Source organism: Notamacropus eugenii, chromosome 6 (assembly GCF_028372415.1).
Source record: "Notamacropus eugenii isolate mMacEug1 chromosome 6, mMacEug1.pri_v2, whole genome shotgun sequence".
Taxonomy (NCBI): domain Eukaryota; kingdom Metazoa; phylum Chordata; class Mammalia; order Diprotodontia; family Macropodidae; genus Notamacropus; species Notamacropus eugenii.
Window position 1 is genome coordinate 68,212,904 of NC_092877.1, and position 23,743 is coordinate 68,236,646.

Consider the following 23,743-nt stretch of genomic DNA (forward strand, 5'->3'; position numbering starts at 1 on the left):
AAAGGGAATCTTAGGATGCACTGGAACAGACAGTCAATCTGAAAAACTCAAAACATTTCTTTAAAAAATATTTTGCCTGAATAATATTTTAAAGGATCTTCTTTTCCTCTCCCCAATAACCATCATTTCTCTTCATGTAGCTTTACAATTTCTAGGTTAATTATAGCCTAGCATATCAACCTACTCCCCTCTTTTCTGGTGGGGATTGGAACATGCATGGTAATTGGTACATGACCCATTGAGCATGAGCAGATCTGCCCTCTCTGCTTCTGGTATACCACATATGTTGTCACATCACTGAAAATGCGGACCCAGTTTTATCAAATGAGGACAAAATGAGATAATATTTGTAAAGCCCTTAATATAGGGCTGGGCACAGAGTAGCTGGGTAATAAGTACTTGTTCTTTCCCCAACCCTAAGTGTCCTAATACCTGGTCCCAGTACTGGTTAAGATTGTTCCACTTGTAAAATGGTGCCTGTTACTGAATTGGAAACTGACTGGAAGAAAGATTATGGCTCAGTAATCTAAGCATAGGGAAATTCTCAGGGAAAAAAATAAAGCTGTCATTTTAGAAAATAAACCTTTGACTTCATATCCAGTGTTCCTTTCATATTCAGGAGATCTAAATTCCAATCCTGATTGGCAATATATTATAAGATCATACATCTGGACTTGGGACCTAAGAGATCATCTTGACCAACTCCTTTTTTACAACTGAAGAAACTGAGACCCAGTAGGTTGTGACTTGTCTGAGGTCAAGCAGATGAAAAATATCAAAGACCATCTGACCAGCAGTCCTCCAGAGCACTAGAAAAATACATTTTCCAATGTACTCTTTGTGACATTAGATAAGTTTTTTTGGGAGTAGGGTGGATCACTTTATCATCTATAAAATGAGGAGAAATAACTAAATGATTTTTAAGATTTCTTCCAATTCTCAAATTGAACATAATTGCAGAGCATAATGCATAGCTGGATGATGTAGTGAATACAGCAATGGCCCTGGAGTCAGGAAGACTTGTCTTCATGAGTTCAAATCCAGACTCAGACACTTACTGTGTGATCCTGGACTGGTCACTTAACTCTGTTTGCCTCAGTTTCCTCATCTATAAAATAAGCTGGAGAAGAAAATGGCAAACCACTTCAACATTTTTGCAAAAAAAACAACCCCAAAACAAAACCTTCCAAAGCAACCTAAGTTGGGTCTTGAAGAGTTGGACATTTAAAAAATGACTGAGAAATGCAAAAATATAGAATAATAGTTGGCCTACAAAGAAAAAGAGTCACATTGTCCTACTGTATGGAGTTATCCTGAACAACAAAGAAAGTAAAAAATGACAGTGAAATATTTTGCAAATATAAATATCTCATTCCAACAAAGTAAAGAAAAAAGTTGGGAACATAAAGGAAAAAGTTTTCATATAGAACTATCTTACTTGAATTATTCTTCTGTTTTGATTCTGCACATTGGAAAATCATATTCTAGTGGTTATTGTTTTTCATAAAGGGGAGTAGAGACCAAGGGCTGTGTTTCAATCAATATGGGAAACCCCTGGCCTTCCACCAAAGCAGACTGGCAACTCTCCAGTGACTTATGGATAGTTGCTCAGTGCTCTGAGAGGTTAAATGATTTTCCTAGGGTTATATAGTTAATATGAGTTAGAGGCAGAACTAGACAGAGTTTCTTGATTCCAAGGTTAGCCATCTACCACTATTCCACATTGCCTGTCTTAGTTTTATGTAGTGTGTGTGTGTGTGTGTGTGTGTGTGTGTGTGTGTGTGTGTGTGTGTGTGTGTGTCAGGTGCCAGACCCTGGGGAGGGTACAAGGAATCATAAAGATATCATCCCTGCCCTTAAAGACCTTACAATATAGTTAGGGATATAAGGAAAATGCATAAAAAAGTCAAATAAACTTACAATATTTGAATGAACACTTCAAGGCACCAACACTGTCACACATTTAAATGCCTAGTGAAAAATAATGGATAGTAATTGCTATAAGAGTTCAAATAAGGAAATTGTCATTTCAGGCCTTAGAGAAAAGGTGGAATGGGATGCCTCTTGAAATTGAAATTTGGGGTTAACCAAAGCTTAGCAAAAACTCCTCTATCAAACTCTATTATTTAAAATCCTTCTACAATGTGTTAATAGAGTTTCCCACTTTAGCAAAAGAACAGATAAGGGCATTGCTGAGTGTTATGAGCAAAGACACTCCAGAGGACTGATAAACCAGTTTGTCTGGACTCATGGAAAAGAATGGGACCGTAGAATGCTGGAGCTGGGAGGAACTTGGAGATTCTCAAGCCCAGCTTCCTCATTTTACAGACCAGAAAATAGCCTCAAAGAGACAGTGATTTGATCATGATCACAGAACTCTTAAGAGCCAGGTCTGGAGCTTGAACCTAGGTTCACTGTGCTCCCAGTTCAATGGCTCTTCCAGGATATTCTACTCAAGGGAGGAATTAGAGTATAGCTGGATGCCTGTGGGACAGAAATCACCCATGTTTTCTGATCCACGGGCCATGGACACTGTGACTGCCTGGGGAAATAAAAACAGTTAGCATTTATCTAAGTGTTTTAAAGTTTGCAAAGCATTTTATGCATTCTTATTTGACCCAACCACACTGTTAGGTAAGTACTATTATTATTATTATTACCATTTTTATAAATGGAGAGAATTAGGTTGAGAGACCCTGTTCAGGGTCAGGTGGTATCTGAGGCAGGATTCAAACACAGGTCTTCTGACTGCAACTTCAATACTATCCACCAGACTGCCTTCACCTAGTAGGCCCCTTTTCTCATTGCCCTGAAAGAGAGGGAGAGTTAGAATCTCTGGAGAGGCAGGAAATATGCAAATCTTCTACCAAGTGGTAATCAAGGATGCTCATATGATAAGAGGGCTACAGAATGGGAGGATCCAGCAATAAACTAGAGAGATCAAAGTCAAGGGCCCTGGAGGCAAAGGTGGATCCCTACTGATGACTAAGTCCTCCCTCCCCCAAGTGGTTTCAACTAGGAGATCTGGATGTCCTCCAGGGGAGTGAGGGGGAGCAGGGAGGAGCTCCTGGGACCAGAAAAGGGAAGGGCCAGATATTCCTCTCTGCTCCCTGCCCACTGCTGGGGTTGCTGTCCCTGCTAATGCCTCTGTCTCTGACAGGGGTGAGATACTTCAGAAAGACTGTAGCTAGAAGATGTAAGGCCACAATAAAAGTACTGCAGGTGTCCTTCCTTGAGAAGAATGACTATTGATACTCTTTTTGTATTCTGTGGGAGAGCAAGTATATATTCCAAAGCTATGGAGATGAAAGGTGATAATGGCTTAAATTAGGGAGGGTAAAGACAAAGGCGGTGGATTTAGATATTGTAGAGCTAGAAACAAGATTGGATAGAGTGAGGAAGGAGTCAAGAATAATAGAAGACTGAAATGGGGAGAGTGAGGATGCACCCAACAGAAAGAGGAAAATCAGAAGAGGAGAGGTAATGAGTTGTGTTTCAGGCTTCTCAGGCTTGAGATGCCCATGAGAAATACAGTTTGAAATGTTCAATAGGCAACTGGTGATAAGTCACTTAATCTCAGGAGAGAGAAAACAGTGATCTCAACAAGTATGTGAGACAACGAGCTTGGTTACTATTACCATTTTAGAAATTATTATTACCATCATTGTTATTATCTTAGAAATAAGATGTAAAGCCTGGAAGCCTGATTTTTCTGGTTCCTCCTTCTGTCTACTCTTTCTACTGCCTCGTAAATGCTAGATTAAAACTTTTTAAAAGAGTGATGTAAGTTATTATTCATTTTGTGTGCTTAGTAAGATGATTGGGATATAGTAAGTGCTTAATGAATGCTTTTTTGCATTCATTACAAGAGAAGTACCTTCTTATCAAATGAAGCAGGAAAGAAAGGAAAGGTTTGCAGTTTTAAGTTTTGCTGACAGTAGCAAATGCCTTGCTTTGTTGGCCAGGTCCAAAAGTTCCAGTGGGAAGGACACTTGTCTGAGGGAGGAAAAGAAGAAAGAAAAAGGGGAAAAGAAAGAAGGAACAGGGACTGAGAAAGGAAGAAGTCAAAAAGAAGTTGTAAGAACACAAAGCCTCTTCTTTCTGAGTTAAGTGCCCCCTCCCCAACGTGTTTTCAACTACGAGATCTGGACTTCAGTAACTTTATTTGCTCCTTACACAAGGTCGTCTTCTCAGTCTTTCTCCTTTCCTGCCCCACTGCCCGGAAGTGAGTCTCCCACCAGAGAATTCCTTCATGGAGCCCTCTCACACAGGACTGCAGAGACTGATGCTCTTTCTGTTACTGTTTCTGGTGGGACAAGCTGATGTGTATACCAGGGTCGGAGAAAAGCGATGGCATGGAGAAGGCACTAACCCCTACTTGGAGAATATCTTCCTGGGCAGATGCAATGAGTATATCTCGATGGTGAACTTGGAACTAAGGTAAGTTATAGGGAGTGTCTCATTCAGAGAAAAGTTTCCTTATGGAGTAGGGAAGGACATTTCTCTGACTGGGGAAGAGACAGAGGTGTTGAGAACCTTGATCTCCTGATCTGCCCTACTCTCCTTTGTTTTCAAAATTCCTCTGACTCTCTGCCTTTCTGTTTTCTTCTTTTTATATTTTTATTTTATAACTGCAAGACAGAACTACTATGTCAGGAATCTTGGAACAAGAGACTTTCTCATTTAAAGTAATATGAAAATGGATTTCAAGTAATAATATCAACCACAGAACACTGGACAATTTACAAAGAATTTTAGTGAATTGTGTTTAGGTAGGTCCTATAGCTCAAAAGATTTCTAGTACCCCTGTAGTGAAGACAGCATGTTGTGACTGTCTTCTGCAGATCATTGTAGCTAATGACAGGGGCTTTTCACTAGCCTTGGACTGGCTATCAGATGATGCTTTTTGTCTATTCATAGAAACTCATGGAAACTATACCTCAAGGCTTGGTCCTGGGCATCCTGCTCTTTCTGTGTCCTGTGAAAGTTTAGTTATCTCTTTTATTTTCATGGGCTCACTTATTATCTCTACATAGATGATTTCTATATCGATTTATCTAGCCTTAGTTCTTTTTCTCAGCTCCAGTCCCATATCGCGGCCTCTTGGAATTTCAAACTATAGGCACTATAGGTATTCCCAAACTACAGGTACTGTCTCTCTCTCTCTCTCCCCCTTTCTGTATATATATATATATATATATTATAGGTACTATAGGCATCTCCAAACTATAGGTATTATAGGTATATGGGTACATATATGTACTATAGGACATACAATACATAGTATATATGCTATATATACTATATACATACATATAGTATATAGGGACATATAGGTATATATACATACTATAGGCATATAGGTGCATATAGGTATTATAAGCATCTCTAAAATAAAACTCACTATGTCCCCCCAAAAATCCTTTAGCCCTCTTCCAAAATTTTGCTATTACTGTTAAGGGCATTGAAAGTGAATTTTGGGGAGAACAAAACTGATTCCATTTTGTCCTGTGTTTTCTATTATTTCCTTGCCCTTTGACAGGTACTGAATATCCTCTTTAGTACCTCTCTTCCTCCAATCATTTTATGTTTACAAAAGAAAACTCTTAGGATCTTAAATAATTCCAAGAATTCACTCCCTTCTCTTTATCCTACAAGGCTTATTGTAGGAGCCTAACATTTGCTAATTAGCTGACTGATAAGAAGGTACTATTCTCTTTGATCTGGTAAAAACAGAACTAAGCTAGAGGACAGATTCTTTCCTTACTATGACAATTTTAGCATACTGTATTAAATATTTCTCCCCACCTTTATGCCCAACCAGCCCTTGGCCAAAACTGCTTTGTAAGAAACTTCTCTCCTGCTCTGCTCTTCCTTGTCTCTCAACCTTTTTGTTTTCCTGGCTAAGCTCAAATTTCACTTTTTTCTCTGCGCTAACTCTCCATCTTCACAAGTATCTTATCTAACTAGTTATTTTCAAAGTTTTCTCCCCCACTAGAACATAAACTTCTTGAGGGCAGGGACCTATTTTTGTCTTTTTTTGCTACCCCCAGGTCTTAGCATAGTGCCTGATACATTAATAAATGGTTGTGGACTGATTTCTAAGGGCTAGAAGACTGTGATCTCTATTGGTGGGGAGCACCTTTGTAGGGAGAGGGAAGGGAATGAGAGTTTATATAGTGCTTACTATGTGCCAGGTACTTTATAAAATATCATCTCATTTTATCCTCACATCAACTCTGTAAGGTAGGTACTGTTGTTATCTCCACTTTATAGTTGAAAAACTGAGGCAGACAGAGGTTAAGAGCTGTGTACCCAGGGTCACATAGCTAACTAGTAAGTATCTGAGGCCAGATGTGAATTTAGGGCTTCCTGACTCCAGACCCAGTGCTCTATCCATTATACCACCTAGCCACCCAGTCTCTTCCCTTTCCCTCCCCTAATTATTTTGTACTTTGTAAATATTGTGTATTTACTTTTCTGTGCATGTATTACTTCCTGATAATAGAACTTACGTTTCAGTCAAATATAAGCCCCTTGAGTGCTGGGACTTTAAAAAAAATTTTTTTTAACAGTACGATGTTGTAACAGCTTGCTAAGCATAGAGTAGTTGCTTAATAAGTGTTTCTTGAATTGGATTAAAATCATAGATCTTTTGAAATAATGAATCAGTACCATTGCTTGTTTTTTCCCTTATAGTGACAAAAACTGCTCAGCAATATGGGAGGCCTTTAAATCTGTGCTGCACAAGGATCCCTGCTCTGTACTGCCTTCAGACTATGACCTTTTTATTAACCTGTCAAGACACTCCATTCCCAGAGATAAGGTATTTTCTTAATTATGTGGAGAGGTCCCTCTGATTACCCTCTTTCCAGTCAGACATTTGTCTATGCGGAAGTATAAGAACTTAATGCTCATCACCTGTGGGCCAGTCAGCACTAGCCCATCACAGACTTGGGTTCATGTTTGTGGGGAGTGTTTTCCTGAAAGGGTACTCCATGAGGCTTGGGGTTCCACCACAGTGTGAAAATGAGAGCCTTAAAAGTCAGCTCAGGCGGAGCTACTCAGTTATTCCTGTCCTAACAGAAACCTAAGCAAACAACAGAATAAACACCAGCAAAAACATTCCATTGGAACAGAAAAAGAAATGAGAAAATTTTACAAACATTCTCTGCATGCATTCCCTTCCTTCATCTTCCCCAGCGTAGTCTACACAGCAAGCTGCTTTCTCTCAGTATTTTGATCTTTTTGTTCTTGTGAAATATCTCTTGTGCCCAAGCGTCAACCTCTTAGGAAATAAAGCCCTGATCTGACAGACCTCTTCTTGCCACATAGTATGGTAGGAAATATAAGCTTGCCATTACCTCACACTTCTCCCCACTAAATGATGACCAGAACTCAAAACTGGAACTTAGCACTGGGCTCACTTCCCCAACTCACACTGGCACTAAGAGATTGAGTCTCCCCAGAGGGGTGGTTACGTCTATTCTCAAGGTTCTAGAAGTAATTGTCTGAGTACCTATTTTCCTAATACTGTAGCTTATGATCTCCTGCTAGTGTGCTTCCTCTTATCAAATAAGCTAGTAGACTCAGTTCTTAGCAAAGGCATTAAATCAAATGGCATAGTAAGGACAGGAATTATAAAGCATCTCCACCTCTCCAAAAGCTGGAGTTATTCACTATTATCATGGCTTTTCTAAGGTGCAGGGGTGGGAAACCTGCAGCCTCGAGGCCACATGTGGCCCTCTTAAGTCCTCAAGTGTGGCCTGTATGGGAGGACCTAGAGGGCCACATGTGGCCTCCATGCCACAGGTTCCCTTCCCCTGTAGGATGTTTACTTTACTTCTTATTTTATATTTCTGCATCTTTTCCCCCTATGACCTTTAACCTTGTTAAAGTCTAAACAAGGTACTCCCTTACATGAATAACCATCTTTTCAACATAAGATTGTGCAGTTAGTGTTAATGAATCAGATTCTTCTAGCCCTACTCTTGAAGGAGAGGAATGTGCCTGCACAAACCAGTCAGTATGTGGAAATTTCCCCCCCTCCTAAGGAGTGGGATGTCCACCCAAATTCCTTGTTATTGGGGGAAATCATTTCATCCTTTCCTTATGTCCTAGAATTAGCCTGACATTATTCATCACTACTGGAAGAAAAAAACAGAAAAGCTTCATCATTTTTCTAACTGAAAAGAACTATGAATTCTAAAAGAAATTTTAGGCACAAACATTTGAGGTCATTCCCATTGGATAATGATAGCAATACCCTTGCAGTACGAGTTTGGGTGAAACAAAGTCCACATAAATGTACTATAATATAATAATGTATGAGGCAACATGGTGTAGTGAATAAAATACAGGATTCAGGAGACCTGGGTTACCATCCCAACTCTGCCACAGTGGTATGACCTTAGGCAAGGTCTTTAACCTTCCCAAGATTCAGTTTCCTTATCTGTAAAATGGATATGTTAATATCTCCACTACCTACCAATGATAGACCAGAAAAACCTATAGCCTTTGTTTTGACTAGCTGTCTCCTTTTCCTAGCAATTTTTTCTCTTTTGTGGAAACTTCCATGCCCGGTGTTTCTAATCAATCCCTAGTGTCTTTCTGCCTATGGTGTCATAGGTGGGAAACCAATCAGAGGCACCTGGGAAAGACCACACCTCTCACTGTAAAACCTCTTGACTCTTATTAATTTTCCTACTGTTACAATGTATGCGACTGTCCCAGCCTGTACCATCCATCAATTTAGAAGGAGTGACAAGAACTGGGCAGAACTTCAGTGTTTTCTAACCAAAGGGGAGACTTTGGCATGCTTGTCAACTCTCCTGCTGTGGTTGCAGTAACCTTTCTTAGTGCATTTGTGAATTCTTGGGCCCTGGGTATATCCTTGATTGCATTAGCCCATCCCAAGGTATTTCACATTGGGACTCATACCTTCCATTCTGGAGTTAAAGTGTACATTGATAAAGGCTTACTGCTTTTAGCATCTTTGCTCTATCTCTTTTGTTAAGGTCTTACTAAGACTGAAAATAATCCAAATGAACTAGGGCACTATCTTACAGGGTGGTTGTGAGTATAAGCCATGACCACGAGTCTCCTCAAGGATTCTGGGTTTATCAGAACCAGGTCTAATTCTGGAGATCTGACCCCAAAAGATCATTTTCTCTTTTTGGTTTATACCCCCACCTTAGAGTTTTATGGTAGGGACCAAGATAATTGGGGTATGGCTTATGTCTAGGTTCTCCCGAATGTGGATGGTGGGATTACCAATTATTACACAGGATCTTAATGTACAACATGATTATTAATTAATCAATAGAGAAACATTTCTTAAGTGCCTACTATGTGCTAGGCACTGTGCTAAGTGCATAGGAAAGCCCACCATAGAAAATGGACAAGATAAGAAGGAATCCCAGGAGCCCTCAAAAAGATACAAGTATTCAAATACCCAATAGATTCTCCCCTAGGTAAATACACTTTGGGGGAGCTGCTAAATATATAATTTCCCATTACCCTTGGGGATACAATAATGGATCAGTATACTCCATATATCTTGCCCCACAGCATGGCTTTGGTCCTTCAACTGAAGGTTGCTTCTCTCTTGGTGGTTTTCTCTTCCTCTCCAAAAGGCAGTTGAAGAAATGTGCCTTTAACAGACTCATGACCAAAGGATTGAACTCAAGAACTGCCACCCCCTTGGGAACTTTTGAATCTGGAATTATCAAGAGCACAATGAGTGGAAGGTCTATTTTCAGAAACTCTAGTCTCTAACTTGTGCTCAGGAAAAGCTAGAGAGAGGCAAAAGGTGGTCAGAAATTGGGTTTAAGAACCTTGGGGCACAGAGACAAACACATGCTGTTTGTGTCATGAAATTCTCTTTCAAGTGGTCATATTCGACTGGGGGTGGGGAGGGAAGAGAGGGAAAGGGAGAGGAGAAGAAAGAGGAAGAAGGTCTAAGGAAAAGAAAGCATGGGGGTGGGGGAAGAGATTTTTATAGATATGGATTAGATAGGAACTGCTACAGTTCCATGATCCAGATGCAAAGGGGTAGTGTAGGGATGAGTGCACTTTTGATAAGAGTCCATCCCACCTACTCAAATCTCCAGTCTTCTTGAGGACAGCCTCAACTACTGGGTACTAATCAGGTTGGTTTCCTCTGCATTGTCACAGAGCCAAAGGGTAGATTAATACCTTTAAGGGCAATAGCCTAAAAATCAAGGCCCATAACTTGTAAACTCATAAAATTGATTGGGGGAATGATGAAAAATGTTTTAATTGCTTTCAGTTAACAAGCATTTATTTCCCACTTACCCCACTCCTACCTTGGAATAGAAAAAAAGAGAGAGAACCCCTGTAGCAAATATGGATAGTCAAACAAAACAAATTTCCACTATTTGGCTGTTTTCAAATATGTGGGTCTCTTTCTGTATATTGAATACATTATTTCTATCGGGAAAGGGGTAGAATTCTCGTCTGTTCTGGAATCTTGATTGGTTATTTTAATGCTAATGATGTTCAAGATCTTCCCTACCTATTAATGGGCTTGCCCATTAAGGAGAATTTGATTAGGGGAGATTTGTAGGAAGACCCACACCTTTTGTTAATGAGGCACTGTTTCTCAAGTTATGATGTCCTCTGGCTCTGAAAAGTAAATAAATACTCTGAGATGAGGTTTTACTTTGGGGTTTACTCATTGGAAGTGTTTGTTTGGCTCAAAGAGACTCTGGGCAGCCTCAAAGGAGGCTCTACTAACCCAGATGCTGGTGCTTCTCTCTCTGGTAACTATGTGTGTATGGTCAGACAACTGTCTGTCTGTTGGTCTGTGATATATGCATTGCTTACTGTCAGGTAGTTGGAAGCCCTGTCTGTTGATTTTCATTTCTCTGTATTTTCTCTGAAGTTCACTGTGCTAACTTTTTCCCCTGAACTAAATGAATGATACATGTGCTTGATTAAAGTGATAGATGACTCCTTAAAAGCTGCTTTTCCTTTTAGAAAAGCAGATCTAAGAACCTGTGATAGCAGACCATCCTGGATGTATCAGGATGTGTAAACTGCTTTTACAGTTATTATGTTGATCAAAGAATTTAACTCTTTTAAAGTTGGAACATATAAAATTGAACAGAGGGTTCCTTCATCAGCCCTATTAGAAGAGAAAAGGACTTTGTAAATCTTGAAAGTACTATATGAATGTAATGATTGCTCTATCCTAGGACCTCAGAGTTCAAGAAGTATCCCTGAGTAGTTCTTTACATTGTAGAGAAAATTAAATTTTAGGCTATGACACTATACGCGATCTCGAAAAATTTGGTAACAGTAAAAGGTTTCTGAATACACGATGATCAAGAATTAATTAAAAATCAAATATTTAATGAAACCAAGGTGTTTTCTTGCCAGTGTTGCATTATGCAACTTCATTACGGCCCTGGTTCTGAATACAAAGCATATTCACTTTGCAGTGCCCATGCCCTCAGGCCTTGTAATACCAGAAAGGTCACAACTGGAAAAAGAAGCCCTGCTCTACAACATGGTAGGCCTGAATTTTGGTGTGTCCCCTAGACTCTTCACCCCTTCCCCTTCCCCATGCCCCTCATCTGCCAGTGATTAATGCTTTAGCTCCATTTAATTAATTAACATAGATGAGAAAGAAGAGAAGGACATTTCCCCCTCCCCCAACACCTAGAAGTCACAGTCACAGCAGTAGAAGAGGACCCACCAAGTTCATACCCAATTACCATGCTGGATCAGTTCCTGTCTAAAATAGAAATGGGCTGCATCTCAAAGGATGGTCCTTACCTCAGGACCTTGATGCTGTACTGACTGGCCATAAAACCTAGAATGTAGGAAAGAATTAACATCAGTGTAAAGAGCCTAAGGACTGTATTTATAGGCTACATTTCGGCGTCGGATGGGGAGGGTCAGAGGCCTCTCCATTTACTCTTCTCTAAGCAGAAGGCCGGCAGCAGGAAAGTAAGACCACAAAAGCACTGCTCTTGATAAATTCCTTTTGAATGAAACTCATTTCCATCCCCAAAACCAATCAAAAAGGCTTCTCTTAAACTTGTTAGCAAACCAGACTGATACAGAATGTCTCCACATGCCCCAAAGTTCCCATGGGGAACGCATAAGCTGAGCACTCTACACATGTTCATATGGACTCATTGGGCAGTCCCTGTTACATGAATATGAGCTACTGCAATTCAGAAAAGTTAAATTTATATGAATTTCATGTCATTGGTTAAACATTTCATTAATTTTTGCAAAATATCTCATAAAGAATTAAAATCCATACCCTTTTCCAAGGGGGAAATAGTGTTTAAGATAAGCCAGGATGAATTATTTGTCACTAAGCAGTTAGAAAATAAAATAAAATAGACGACAATTCTTTTGGTTCCTACATAAAACTTGCATAATTGATATACTTAAAAAAAAACTGGTAGTGACATTTTTTTTCCATGTCGTAATATTTTTCTCTCTAGTCATTGTTCTGGGAAAATAACCACTATCTTGTTATTGCTTATGCTGATAACACCCGCCGGCTGACACCTTTATCTAACATGCTATATGGCAGAGTAGGAGATTTGCTCAATTGGTGTCCGAAAGAAAATGACTCAGGTAAGATTACTTTGTCATCCAAAGGAGAACCAACATTGAAAAGCCAATCATAAGTTTCTTCTAGACTTAGAGACAGAATTGGATTTCTGATTCCCAACAATCCTAGGATAATTGTATTGACTTGTGCCCTCTCATCAAGCTTCTATGTTATAATTCTTTGTAGCATCAATATTGGTTATAAACCATAACATTAATGATATTCATCGCTCCCATTCAAATGCAAAAGAATGGAATTGCAATCTAGCTGAAGATGATAGAATTTAGAACTGGGAAGAGACTTTAATATTCACCTAGTAGTTCAACCTCTTCAATTTACAAATGAAGAAACTGAGATTGCCAGATAGGACATGTAGACATAGTTATTCAGACTTGGAGTCTGGAAGACCCAAATTCAAGTTCTTCTCAGATATTCACTAGTTGTGTAACCGTGAACAATCACTTAACCCTCCCCCCCCCCCCGCCCTGTTTCAGTTTCATCTGTAAAATGGGTATAAAATTAGCACTTACAGCACTCCAACAGCATCACTTAGTATATCAAACGAATTATTTGCAAACCACTTTATAAACCATAAAGTAGTTGCTATCCTTATTATCACTATTATTAATTTTCTGAGGTTAAACAGATATTAAGGGGCAAAGTTTAGATTTTAATTTATGTCTTCTGACTCTGAAGTCAGTGTTCTTTCCACTGTTTCAAGCTATTCAAATTAACCAAATTGTGGGAGCATGGATGGAGATTAGAATAAGTGGGACTTTTTTTTCCTTTTTTAAGATTAGAACCTATTTCATCCCATCAGTGGCATTTTAGAAGGAAATGAACTGTGCAGTTAATGAACTCTACAGATGTCATTAAATGACAAATATTACTTATTTCTAAATTATACATGAACAGAGGAGTTATGATATAGAGGCTAAAGTCTGGTCTAAGAGGAAGACTTACATTTAAGACCTGCTTCTAACAGGTATTAGGCATGTGACCCTAGGCAACTCTCTGGAAGCTAAACAAATTGGTGGAGGAAGTTTCTATCCTGTATGCTCCTTATATTCTTTATCTACCCCCTCCTAAAAATGAAAAATAAATTATATTTAGAAGTAATTGCTAAGGTTCTTTTATGTAAAACAAGATGGTACAGAATAGGTAAAAACACTAGTAGTGGGTAGAACATTGGGCCTGAGGTCAGGAAGGCCTGAATTCAAATTTGACCTCAGATATTTCCTAGCTGTGTGATCCTGGGCAAGTCACTTAACCTGAATCTCCCTCTGCTTCTTCATCTGTAACATGGAGATAATAACAGCACCTACTTCTCTGAGTTGTTGTGGACATCAAATGAGATCAGAATTGTAAAGTGCTTAGCACAGTGTTTGGCACGTAGTAAGTGACATATAAATGTTAGCTCTTATTGTCATTATTAAGATTCAGGTTTAAAATCCAAAACCTTGATGATGAGAAATCAGTGGAAGAAGTGATTTTTTTTTTTTTCACTAAGAGGTCAGAGGTTGTAGTTGAAGCCTTATGGCTTGACATCATGTGACCCTTGAACAGTTTTATCACTCATTCTCTGCCTCAGTTGCCTCTTCTATAAATGGCAATAAGGAGCAGCTAGGTGGTGCAGTGGATAGAGCACCAGTGCAGGAGTCAGGAGAACCTGAGTTCAAATCTCACCTCAGACACTTGACACTCACTAGCTTGTGACCTTGGGCAAGTCACTTACCCCCAATTGCCTCATCCTGGGTCATCTCCAGTCATCCTGATGAATATCTGGTCACTGGATTCAGATGCTCTAGAGAAGTGAGGCTGGTGACCTGCACAGCTCTCCCTCACGAAAAACAAAGTCAAGTGCAAGTCATGTCATTATTTCTCTGATGGCAGGGTCTTCTTTGGCAATGAAGGACGAACACACACGCACACACACACACACACACACATACACACTATAAATGGCAATAATACACATGCTGAAGACATGAGCATGAAGACAGGTGATCTTTTGAGGTCATTTCTAAGTCTATAGTCTATTGTTCCATGAAGCCGTTACTATACAAGCTCTATTCGTCAGCCTATGTCACAAATCTTTAATGTATTTTAGTCAGCCAGTCTATTTTGCCTTAACTTCTTTCTCTTGTGATAAAAGAAATCAATTAAACACTTTGGATTTTTCCTTAGATTTTGATTATCAATCCTGCCCGACAGCAGAAGACTGTGAGAACAATGCTGTAGACTCCTTCTGGAAGAGAGCATCCTCACAGGTAAATGCTTAGCTATGGGAGCCCAGATGGAAAGGATGTGTCCAATAGTGTTTAAAGCCAAATAGAGAGGTAGAGAGAGAGGCAGCATGGAGGAGTGGAATGAGAACAGGCGTCTGAGTCTTGGAAGACCTGGATTCAGGTCCTGTTTCTCTGCTCAAGTCATTTAACCTCTCAATATCCCAAGCATGCGGAGAAGATGCCCCTCTGCTTTGGTAGAGGGAGTATGAGAGTTCCTTCCATTAGTAAAATCACAGGCCTGACAAAGAAAGACTTGTAAATCCACAGTTTACAAGCAAAGTGCTGAGGTGTTGCAGAGAAGGTTGGGTTTTTTTCATTGTTTTCCTTTTTTTTCCCCCAAGATGGGGTGGATAGGTGATTTCAGCAGGGATAGTTTTCCTTATTCTTAGGTCAGCTAAACCATGCCTTATCTGTTCATGTATAACTTGGAAATAAAGAATATATTTCTCATTTAATGATACCTATAAAGTTTTTAGAGAAAAAAATCCATCAATCAATAATCATGAAGATGAACTTCTGCTAAGTGCTAAAGCTCAGTGAATCCTAATTTCATTTGTTATGTCATATCTTTGCAAAGGCAAGAAAATCAATGTGGAACAGGAAATGAGGGTGGGAGTGTCCAGTGTGATTTCAAGGGTCAAGAAATTGTACAGTGCCCAACAGGCGGGTCCATCCCATTAATAAGTAACTGTGATTATTTAAGAATAAAATAAGATATTTTTCTTTCAATTTATATATGTTATCTTTCTCAAATGGCTACTATATGGCTAGGACAGCAGTAACAATAATAGTATGATATGCTAAGTACTTTACAAATATTATCTCTTTTGATCCTTACAACAACTGTGGGAGGTAGGTGCTATTTTTATAACCATTTTATAGTTGAGAAAACTGAGGCAAACAGAGGTTAAGTGACTTGCCCAAGTTTGTCTGAGGTGGTTTTTTTGAACTTGAGTCTTTCTGACTCCAGGCCCAATTCTCTATCCACTGTGCCACCTACCTGCCTATTTGATTATTTGGACCTAACTACTTAATTAACTGAAGCATTGGGTATTTCTTTTCGCCTAGGGGTAGTGCGAAAAAATGGCTGAGATACTAAGACAAGGTACTATGAACTGAGAAAGTTTGGGAACCTCTGCTCATAAGGCAATAAGCCTTATTGATTCTGAACTTATGAATTAGAAGAAGGCTGTTTATCAGGGGCATTATCAGAACCCAATAAGGAAGGCCAAAGAAACGCAAGAGAATGGGGTGAGAGGGAATAGAGAGAGAATTTTTGAAGATGGTATAATCTCATTATAAACCTGAAGTTTGGAAATGGTAGTCCTAAAAGCTGGAATTGTTTATGTCAGAATACATTCTCTCTCTCTCTCTCTCTCGCGCTCTCTCTCTCTCTCTCTCTCTCTCTCTCTCTCTCTGTCATGTGCAGAGGCTCAGCCATGTACTTCAGGTAGGTTAAACGTCTAAGCTTCCATTGCTGAATGATTGAGAACCACTGTAGCTACTGAGGCCACTCCAAACCAGAGATCCCCTGGGATAGCTTGTCTGGGCCAGGGATAATCCTCTGGTACAGGATGTGGTCTAACACATTAAGTGACATAATTCAGAGATAAGAGACAAAGCAAAATACTGTTTAGGAGACATTGCCCTGGGGAAGTAGCATCAGAAAATGAGTCACTTGGGAAAAGCCAAAAACATTCCAGAGTTACTGAAGGGTAATCCCCTTTCTCACACCCACCAGGTGAGATAGCTTGCTGAAAGCCAGAACCAAGGAGAACTAAGGCTGGGCTCAGTGTTTGTAACCAGAATCAGGAAAGACAACATGTCAGAATTTTATTTTAAGGAGCTCAGCAAGGTAGACGGTTGTAGCATTTTGCTTTGACAAGGGCCTGCACTGTCTTTCTGAAGCAGTGTAATAAGCACCTGGACTTTGTGCTGTGAGATTAAAAGGGTGGTTCTCTAATGGAGTTCCCTCCTCCCCTTCCTCAACTTCCGCCTCTGTAGCTATGAAATGCCAGAGAATGGCACTTCTGTTCTACTCATGAAAACCAGTCCTCTGGAAATTCCTAAAGTACTTAAAGTTTGTCTTTTACAATCCTTTAGTTCTTTTTTTCCTTATCTCACCTTATTTCCTTTTGATATATGCTTCCCTGCCCCTAATCCCAGGTCTGCAGTATCCTCAAATCCTTGACCCAATTCCTTCTACTATAGTGATCATCAACTTTATTCCCAATCAAAACACATACCCAAGGTCTTTTCAAGACCCTTGCTCTCTACTTGGTGACAGTTGAGGATGATGGATAAATGAATTCCTGATGGTACAAAGCAAAGTGGAAATGATAGTAGATTTGGAATTAGAAGACTTGGGTTTAATTCCTACTATCCCTTATTAGCTTTGTGAACCTGGTTAAGTCATTTAATCTTTGTGCCTCAGCTTTTTTATCCATAAAATTAGGGATATTTTTATTTCCTATCCAACAACAAGCACTTATTCCTACTTTACAGAGTGATTGAATTCAATTCAACAGTGATATTAGATACACACTATGTGCCTGGAACTGTGTTAAATTCTGGGGATACAAAGGCAGAGAAAACAGTCCTTGCCTTCAAGGAATTTACATTCTTCTGACAAAATTGTGATTGTGAGGAAAACTCTTTGCAAACAGTGTCATATCATATGGCAGGCTGGCTTCTCTACTCATGTGCAAGGGCAGCCCTAAATGCCACTATCAAATACCTAGTTTGGGGTGAATGTAAAAGTTTGGTTTCCATAACTGTTGGGATAGACAAGATATATATATCCTAAAATTAATTACTTGCATCTCCCCTCTATATGGTGTTTAATTAATAATAACTGAGGAAACAACCCAAGCTATATGATTTATTAGCAAAACAAGTCTAACAAATGGGTCAAGGGACTCCCCAAGCAGTCCAAAAACCCTGAGTATAGAGTAAGATCTATTTTTATGTGTTAAAAACAATTAGTCAAAGAAAATGAATTAATTATAAGGGAGCAATTAGCCAGGATACAAAATTAGGTAATCTGATTTGATTTCTAATTGGAGGAAATATTAGGGGGCTTTTCAAGTTGGGAGATGGGAAAAGTTAAATTTTGATCAAGTTGGCAGGGGGAGAAATAGATTTCAGAGTCTTTCTTTTCCTGAAATTAAAAGATGCCGATTAATTGCATCCTCCTACATTTATGAAACAGGAGATGGCTGATACCATCTAGTTTCCCAGGGATGATTTGCAGAAAAACAAGATAGAGGAGAATATATGTAGAAACACAAGCTGGAGTCAGTGTTCTTGAGATAAAATCTAATTGTTTCTCTTGATTCCCATACCAAACCAACTTGTTGTCTGTCAATAAACATCTATTCAATAATTAATTACTTTAATTAGTTAAAGCACCTACTATGTGCCTGGGACCATGATCCAAAAAGAAGGAAAAGATTGCCCTTATCCAAAAGGAGTTCATCATCTCTTCTACTTCCAAACACATCCACTTCAAAAAATTCTGATTTCTCCTTGTTCTATATTCATCAGTTGCTAATTATTTGATTTTTTAAAAGTTGTTTTTCTTTCACAGTATGCACATGATAGCTCAGGGGTGATATATGTTATGTTGAATGGTTCAGAGCCATCTGGAGCCTATCCAGTGAAAGGGTAAGTGGAAATGAACTAATATTACATAATATATCTGAATGGTGTCAAAAAGTTGATGGAAAAGAAAAAAAAGATGAACTGTGAACCACTGCCTGCAAACCAAATCCTTGCAAATCCAGATAGCACAAGACCAACAAAATAGCTCGGAGAGAAAGGACAATCCCTGCTTCAGACTGACAAAGAGTTCTGGAGACAGGGATTAGTAACTGCTTGGCTAATATTCTACCTATAACAGCATCATTTTCCATGGTGAAAAGTTTGGGTTATGTGTGTATGGGCTAGTTGAGGGGTGGGGAATTTGTTTCCTCCAGGCCACATATGGCCAGCTAGATCCTTAAATGTGGCCCTTTAGGGGTGAGGAAGGGGGGAAGGGAACCTGTGGCTAGTGTGTATGTGGAAGGGGCCAGGTAGAGGAGCTCATGGATTTAGAATAAGAAATCACAGCTAAGCTTTTCTACTGTCTTGTTCCATTGGCTCATGGGGAGGTAGAGGTGATCATAGGCTCTCTATGCCTGGGCCGGTGGAGTACAAGCTCCAGCAGGTTGGTGGAGGAAGTACCTACCCTAATAAAGTCATAGTTTCTGTAAGTATTGAAGTTAACAAGGCCAGCTGGTAGATCTGGCAACAAATTAGAGCACTGCTACTTGCCCCACCTGCAGTACTCAGAGTATTATGAGCAGGTTATAAGAATGTCACCTCCTCCAGTGCTTCATTGTGGTGCTGAGGTTTTCCTTGAAGATTATGCCAAGGGAATGTGAAAGCTGGCAAGCTGCAGCAAGCTGGAGAGACTTTGAATACTGGCCTGGCAACCAAGCTTGCTGAGCATGGAAAGGTTAATCCCCAAGTGGGTCAGCCCCTTGATGATGAATGGCCATGGCAACCCATGCAACAAAGAAAAATGCAAAATGGCTCAGAGTGCTCTGCGATATTGTGGGGGAGGAGGCTAAAAAAATCACACCATTTTGATATCTTTTATAAACATCTCATGTTATTAACAGCCCCCTCATTCTGATAGAATAAGCTAATCCAATCATTAAGACATGAAATTTTATAGTCATAAATGTAAAATCATAATTTAGATTTCAAAAATCAGTAATGTAAGTATAATTTGGAAGAAATATCACTTATACAAGTCATAGTGTGATATAAGAGACTTTTAAAAAAAGTGAGCTTAGACCACTTTAATAGGAGTATTGTGTTCAGTTAAAGGGAGATGACAGACCTAACTCTACTCTGCTTTCATTAGGTTACATCCTGAAAGTCTAGGTAATTTTTTAGGTGTTTATTTTTAAGGAGTTTTAATAACTGGAGCAAGTCCCAAGGAGAAAGGCCAGAATTCTTTCAGACCCTATAAAACTATAAGGATTAATTGCAGAAACTGGAAGAGTGAATAAGAAAATTTAGGGTATAAAGGAGTATGATCTTAAAATAATAATTAAAAAAAGGCATATGGAAAAGGAATTGGAAATGAGGGGATGCTTGGGGGCATGTGCTTGGAACCCAATTCTAAAATCACATTTTTCCCTAGCCTCAAAACACTGTCTCAGGAAGTTTCTCCCTAACCCAAGAATAGCCTGCCCTAGCAAAACTTTTCTCTCTTCCTCATACAGTATCAGTCAATTGCTCCTATAGAATTTCTTAGTCTGAACTAGCTGTGTACTGGCTGAATGGGCTGTATACTGGGTCATAATGACATTTACTACTTGCTGAACAATCCTATGTATCCTAGACTTGGACATACATATACTCCCTCACATTTATCTTGGATAACAAGACACTGATGAGAGCAGCCTAGTATTCCTCAGTCAATTCTGACCCTTAGTTGACTTAGTGACCTTTCAGGCCTAAAATTACACCTAAAACCACAGATATACCCCTCTTTGGGCTCTTTCCTGATGACCTCTGGATAAAATATCTGCATAGTAGATACTGAAAGTGCATGTTCCTTTAAGAACTAACCACTTCTTAAATACTCCCTAATTCCCCTCCACTCCCATCACCTAGGTAACATACTTGGCACATGTTTTACTATAGAATATCCTATATAAATTTTGACTGTACCCTTCCAAGGTTGCAGGTTCCCTAAGAACTCTTGCCCCCTGAAAAGTATAATAAATCTTTACCTTGACTTCAAGAATGCTTGAGTGCAAGAATGCATTCCAGGCACTGGGGATTTCAGAATTTCATCCATTCCATCCCCCTTCCTACCCCTCATCAGAAACATTTTAAACACTGAAATAAAATAGTCAAGCCTTTAGCATTTATTAGATGCCTACTATCTGCCAGGTACCCTGATAATAATTTTTTTTTAATGTATTACACATTCTGAATAGTACCAGGGGAGTAGAATCACGTACGATCAGTAAGGTTATCAAGGACACAGATGTTGGCTAAGTTTAAAGAAGGAATTTGTAAAAATTAGAGCTGTTAAAAATGGAATAGATTGACTTTTTAGATAGTGAGTTCTCTATCCCTGGAGGTATCCAAGAATTTTTAAATAGAGTAAGACTTTACTTAAAAATGTAAGAACCATTCTCTTAGCTCCTTGTAGAAGGAATCCATCTATCTGGCAGGGGTTGGACCAGATTATCTCTAAATTCCATTCTGTTATTGGGATTTTGGGTTTCCTTTTATGAATTTTTATTATTTAGGACTCAGGATGACGCTTCCTGAGACTTTTGGTTAACTACTAGCCTGTCTTCTATTACTATTAACCTTTTCTGAGTAATAGTATTAAGGGAAGACTTTTGATATTCCTGAGTTAAGAAACCAAATAAGAGGAAGAAGGAAATACAATATCTTTAACTTCCCCAAAAATTTGTGGAAGAATATCCCTGACATTAAATCTTACTGACATGTAATTCCTTTCTTCTCAATTAGCCCATAATGACTTCTTCAAAATATAGCCTTAAGAGTTTCATAAGCGTTAGATTCTACAAACTCATTGTTTAATCTATAACCTGATTTAGTTTATCTATAGAATTTGTTTCCAGAGGGGATCTATATGACTCTGCTCAACTAAATGTGCTCAACTTTTATGACATTGAAGGAAACATAAGTTTATGAAATTAAAAAAAAACTTTCATAAGCCTAAAAGAATATGAAATTGCAATATGTAAAAAATTAGTTCTCTGTCTCTCTGACATAATTTTTTCTAAGTTTGTCAAAAAATCCTAATCTCTGTTCAGGGATTATTTTTCTTCATCTCTGATTAAGCATAATAAAACCTAGATTTTTACCCCTTTAAAATCTGTGTTGTGGTAGATAAATTTCATCAATACTTACCTACCACATGAACTCAAAAAGGAAATATTTCTCTCATAGCACTTTTAAAAATAACATTTCTAATTAAAAGATTCTAAGACTACAGGTACTGTGCAGTCTAAATACGGAAAACAATCACTGTTCCTTCTTTTTTTATGTTTAAGAATCACATTGCTCAGCATTGTTAAGAGATTTTCACAGATCCCATTAAAACCATGTTCAAAGCAGGTGGCTTTAAATAAAAAGCTTCAGGTCCTTTGCTAAGGCCATAGTAATTATTTTCCAATCAAGAGTACATGAAATAGAGCACTTTTTTTTTCAAAATAAAGTATATTAATTTAACTTAATCAAAAAATAGTATGTAAATGAGTTGGTACCTGAAATGAAAAGGATGTTTTGAGAGTTTAAGATTTTCTTTCTTTTTTTGAGTTTTTTTGCAGATTATGAGATCCCCAACTTCCAAAAAGATAAAGTCACACAATTTGAGATCTGGGTCATGCATGAAATTGGAGGACCATATTTGTAAGTTAAGACTTTATTTATTCAAAATGTGTAATTATTTAAAAACTAAGTGTAACCAAGCCAGTAAATGAGGTATTTAAAAGTATATGTCAAAAAAAAGTTCACTCCATGTAAACTGGCAGGTTACCAAGGTATCTAGTCAAATATTAGACAAATAAAGACAAAGATCTTGGTTCTCAGGGGACACACAGGGATAAAGATAGTCTGATGTAATCAAAAGAGTAGGAAGTTGGAATCTAGGAAGCTGTATTTGAATCTGGCTCTTTCTGATTCCACCCTTACATTTTATCCACTTGGACACCTAGGGGTCCCTTCAGGGGGTACCTAATCTCATCTGGCCATCTTGCTAGGGCAGGAATTTATTTTCATCAAAATGTCTAGGTAGGGCCTCAGGTGGGGTGGAATCTGAGTCAGTTTTTTCTTTACATTACCCTGAAGGCTACAGTTTCTTTGACCTCTAAGGTTACTTTTAAATATTGAAAGGGGGAGAGAAGATGGTTTCCCTAAATTCACAGCACATAGGCTTTGTCCATTTCCTTCACACAGAATAGTTGTTGCAGATTTGAAGCTCATGGTAAAGGAAAGGTACTGCCCTTGGGACCACTCCCCCAACTTTCCTTGAACTTTCGCAGATGACCAAGTATCTGGTATTTCCCTGGGGCACCCAGCCCTTCCCACTTGATTAATTGCCCTTTCATTGTGGCCCTCATTGTCTGCACCTGGCCCCACCCCAGACTGCCACTCCTTAATTCCATCTAGACCCCTTCTCTGTTCCCATGTATCTTGCTCCCCTACCCCCCCCCCCCCCCATTAAATTGCTCAGATTCTTTTAGAGACTGTCTACGCTCAGATTCAATCTGGCCGCATCACAAATGCTCAGATTCTTAAAATCTTGCCACCCTGACAGGATGTTCTGATAAACTTTGTCTCTGACTGAAAGAAGGCTTGGGTTGATTTCATTTGAGGCAGGACCCATATCGTTTGCCCTTGAATTTCAGGGTTCCCACTGTCCCTATATCTCAATAGTATGGGCCACATTAGCTGGGAGGATGGGTCACTTGAGTTTGTGCCCCATATTCTCGGTCCTATTAGCTCTCTAGATATCATGTTCTGCCCCACCCTGCTGAGCTGGTGGTCTACCACCTCCTAGCCTGTAGGCACTATTGTGGGAAGCCAAGATGCCTTAAGCTTTTGAGGCTGTTTTGGAAATCCTTCCCCAAAGCTGGGAGTTGGAAGGAGTGGGAGCCTTGCTTGGGACTTGCCATTGACATGGCTTTTAAATGGTAATATTTTCACGCTTAAGGTGACTACTTCCCACCTGAAAGGCGATGTAAATATGGAGTAGAAGCTTTATTTTTTTTAATGTTTATTTATTTATTTTTAGTTTTCAACATTAATTTCCACA

At 39.0% G+C, this 23,743-nt stretch overlaps 1 protein-coding gene across 1 annotated transcript in view; it reads left to right on the forward strand.

Moving 5' to 3' along the window:
- The first annotated feature begins 3,969 nt into the window (after nucleotides 1–3,969).
- BST1 (bone marrow stromal cell antigen 1) overlaps nucleotides 3,970–23,743 on the forward strand; it is a 37,984-nt gene continuing 18,210 nt past the window's right edge. The window contains exons 1-6 of the mRNA XM_072618612.1: nucleotides 3,970–4,440; nucleotides 6,700–6,826; nucleotides 12,486–12,621; nucleotides 14,786–14,868; nucleotides 18,476–18,552; nucleotides 22,246–22,338. Coding sequence (XP_072474713.1) covers nucleotides 4,253–4,440; nucleotides 6,700–6,826; nucleotides 12,486–12,621; nucleotides 14,786–14,868; nucleotides 18,476–18,552; nucleotides 22,246–22,338 — 704 coding nt within the window. The 5' untranslated portion in view covers nucleotides 3,970–4,252. The remainder of the gene's footprint in view (nucleotides 4,441–6,699; nucleotides 6,827–12,485; nucleotides 12,622–14,785; nucleotides 14,869–18,475; nucleotides 18,553–22,245; nucleotides 22,339–23,743) is intronic.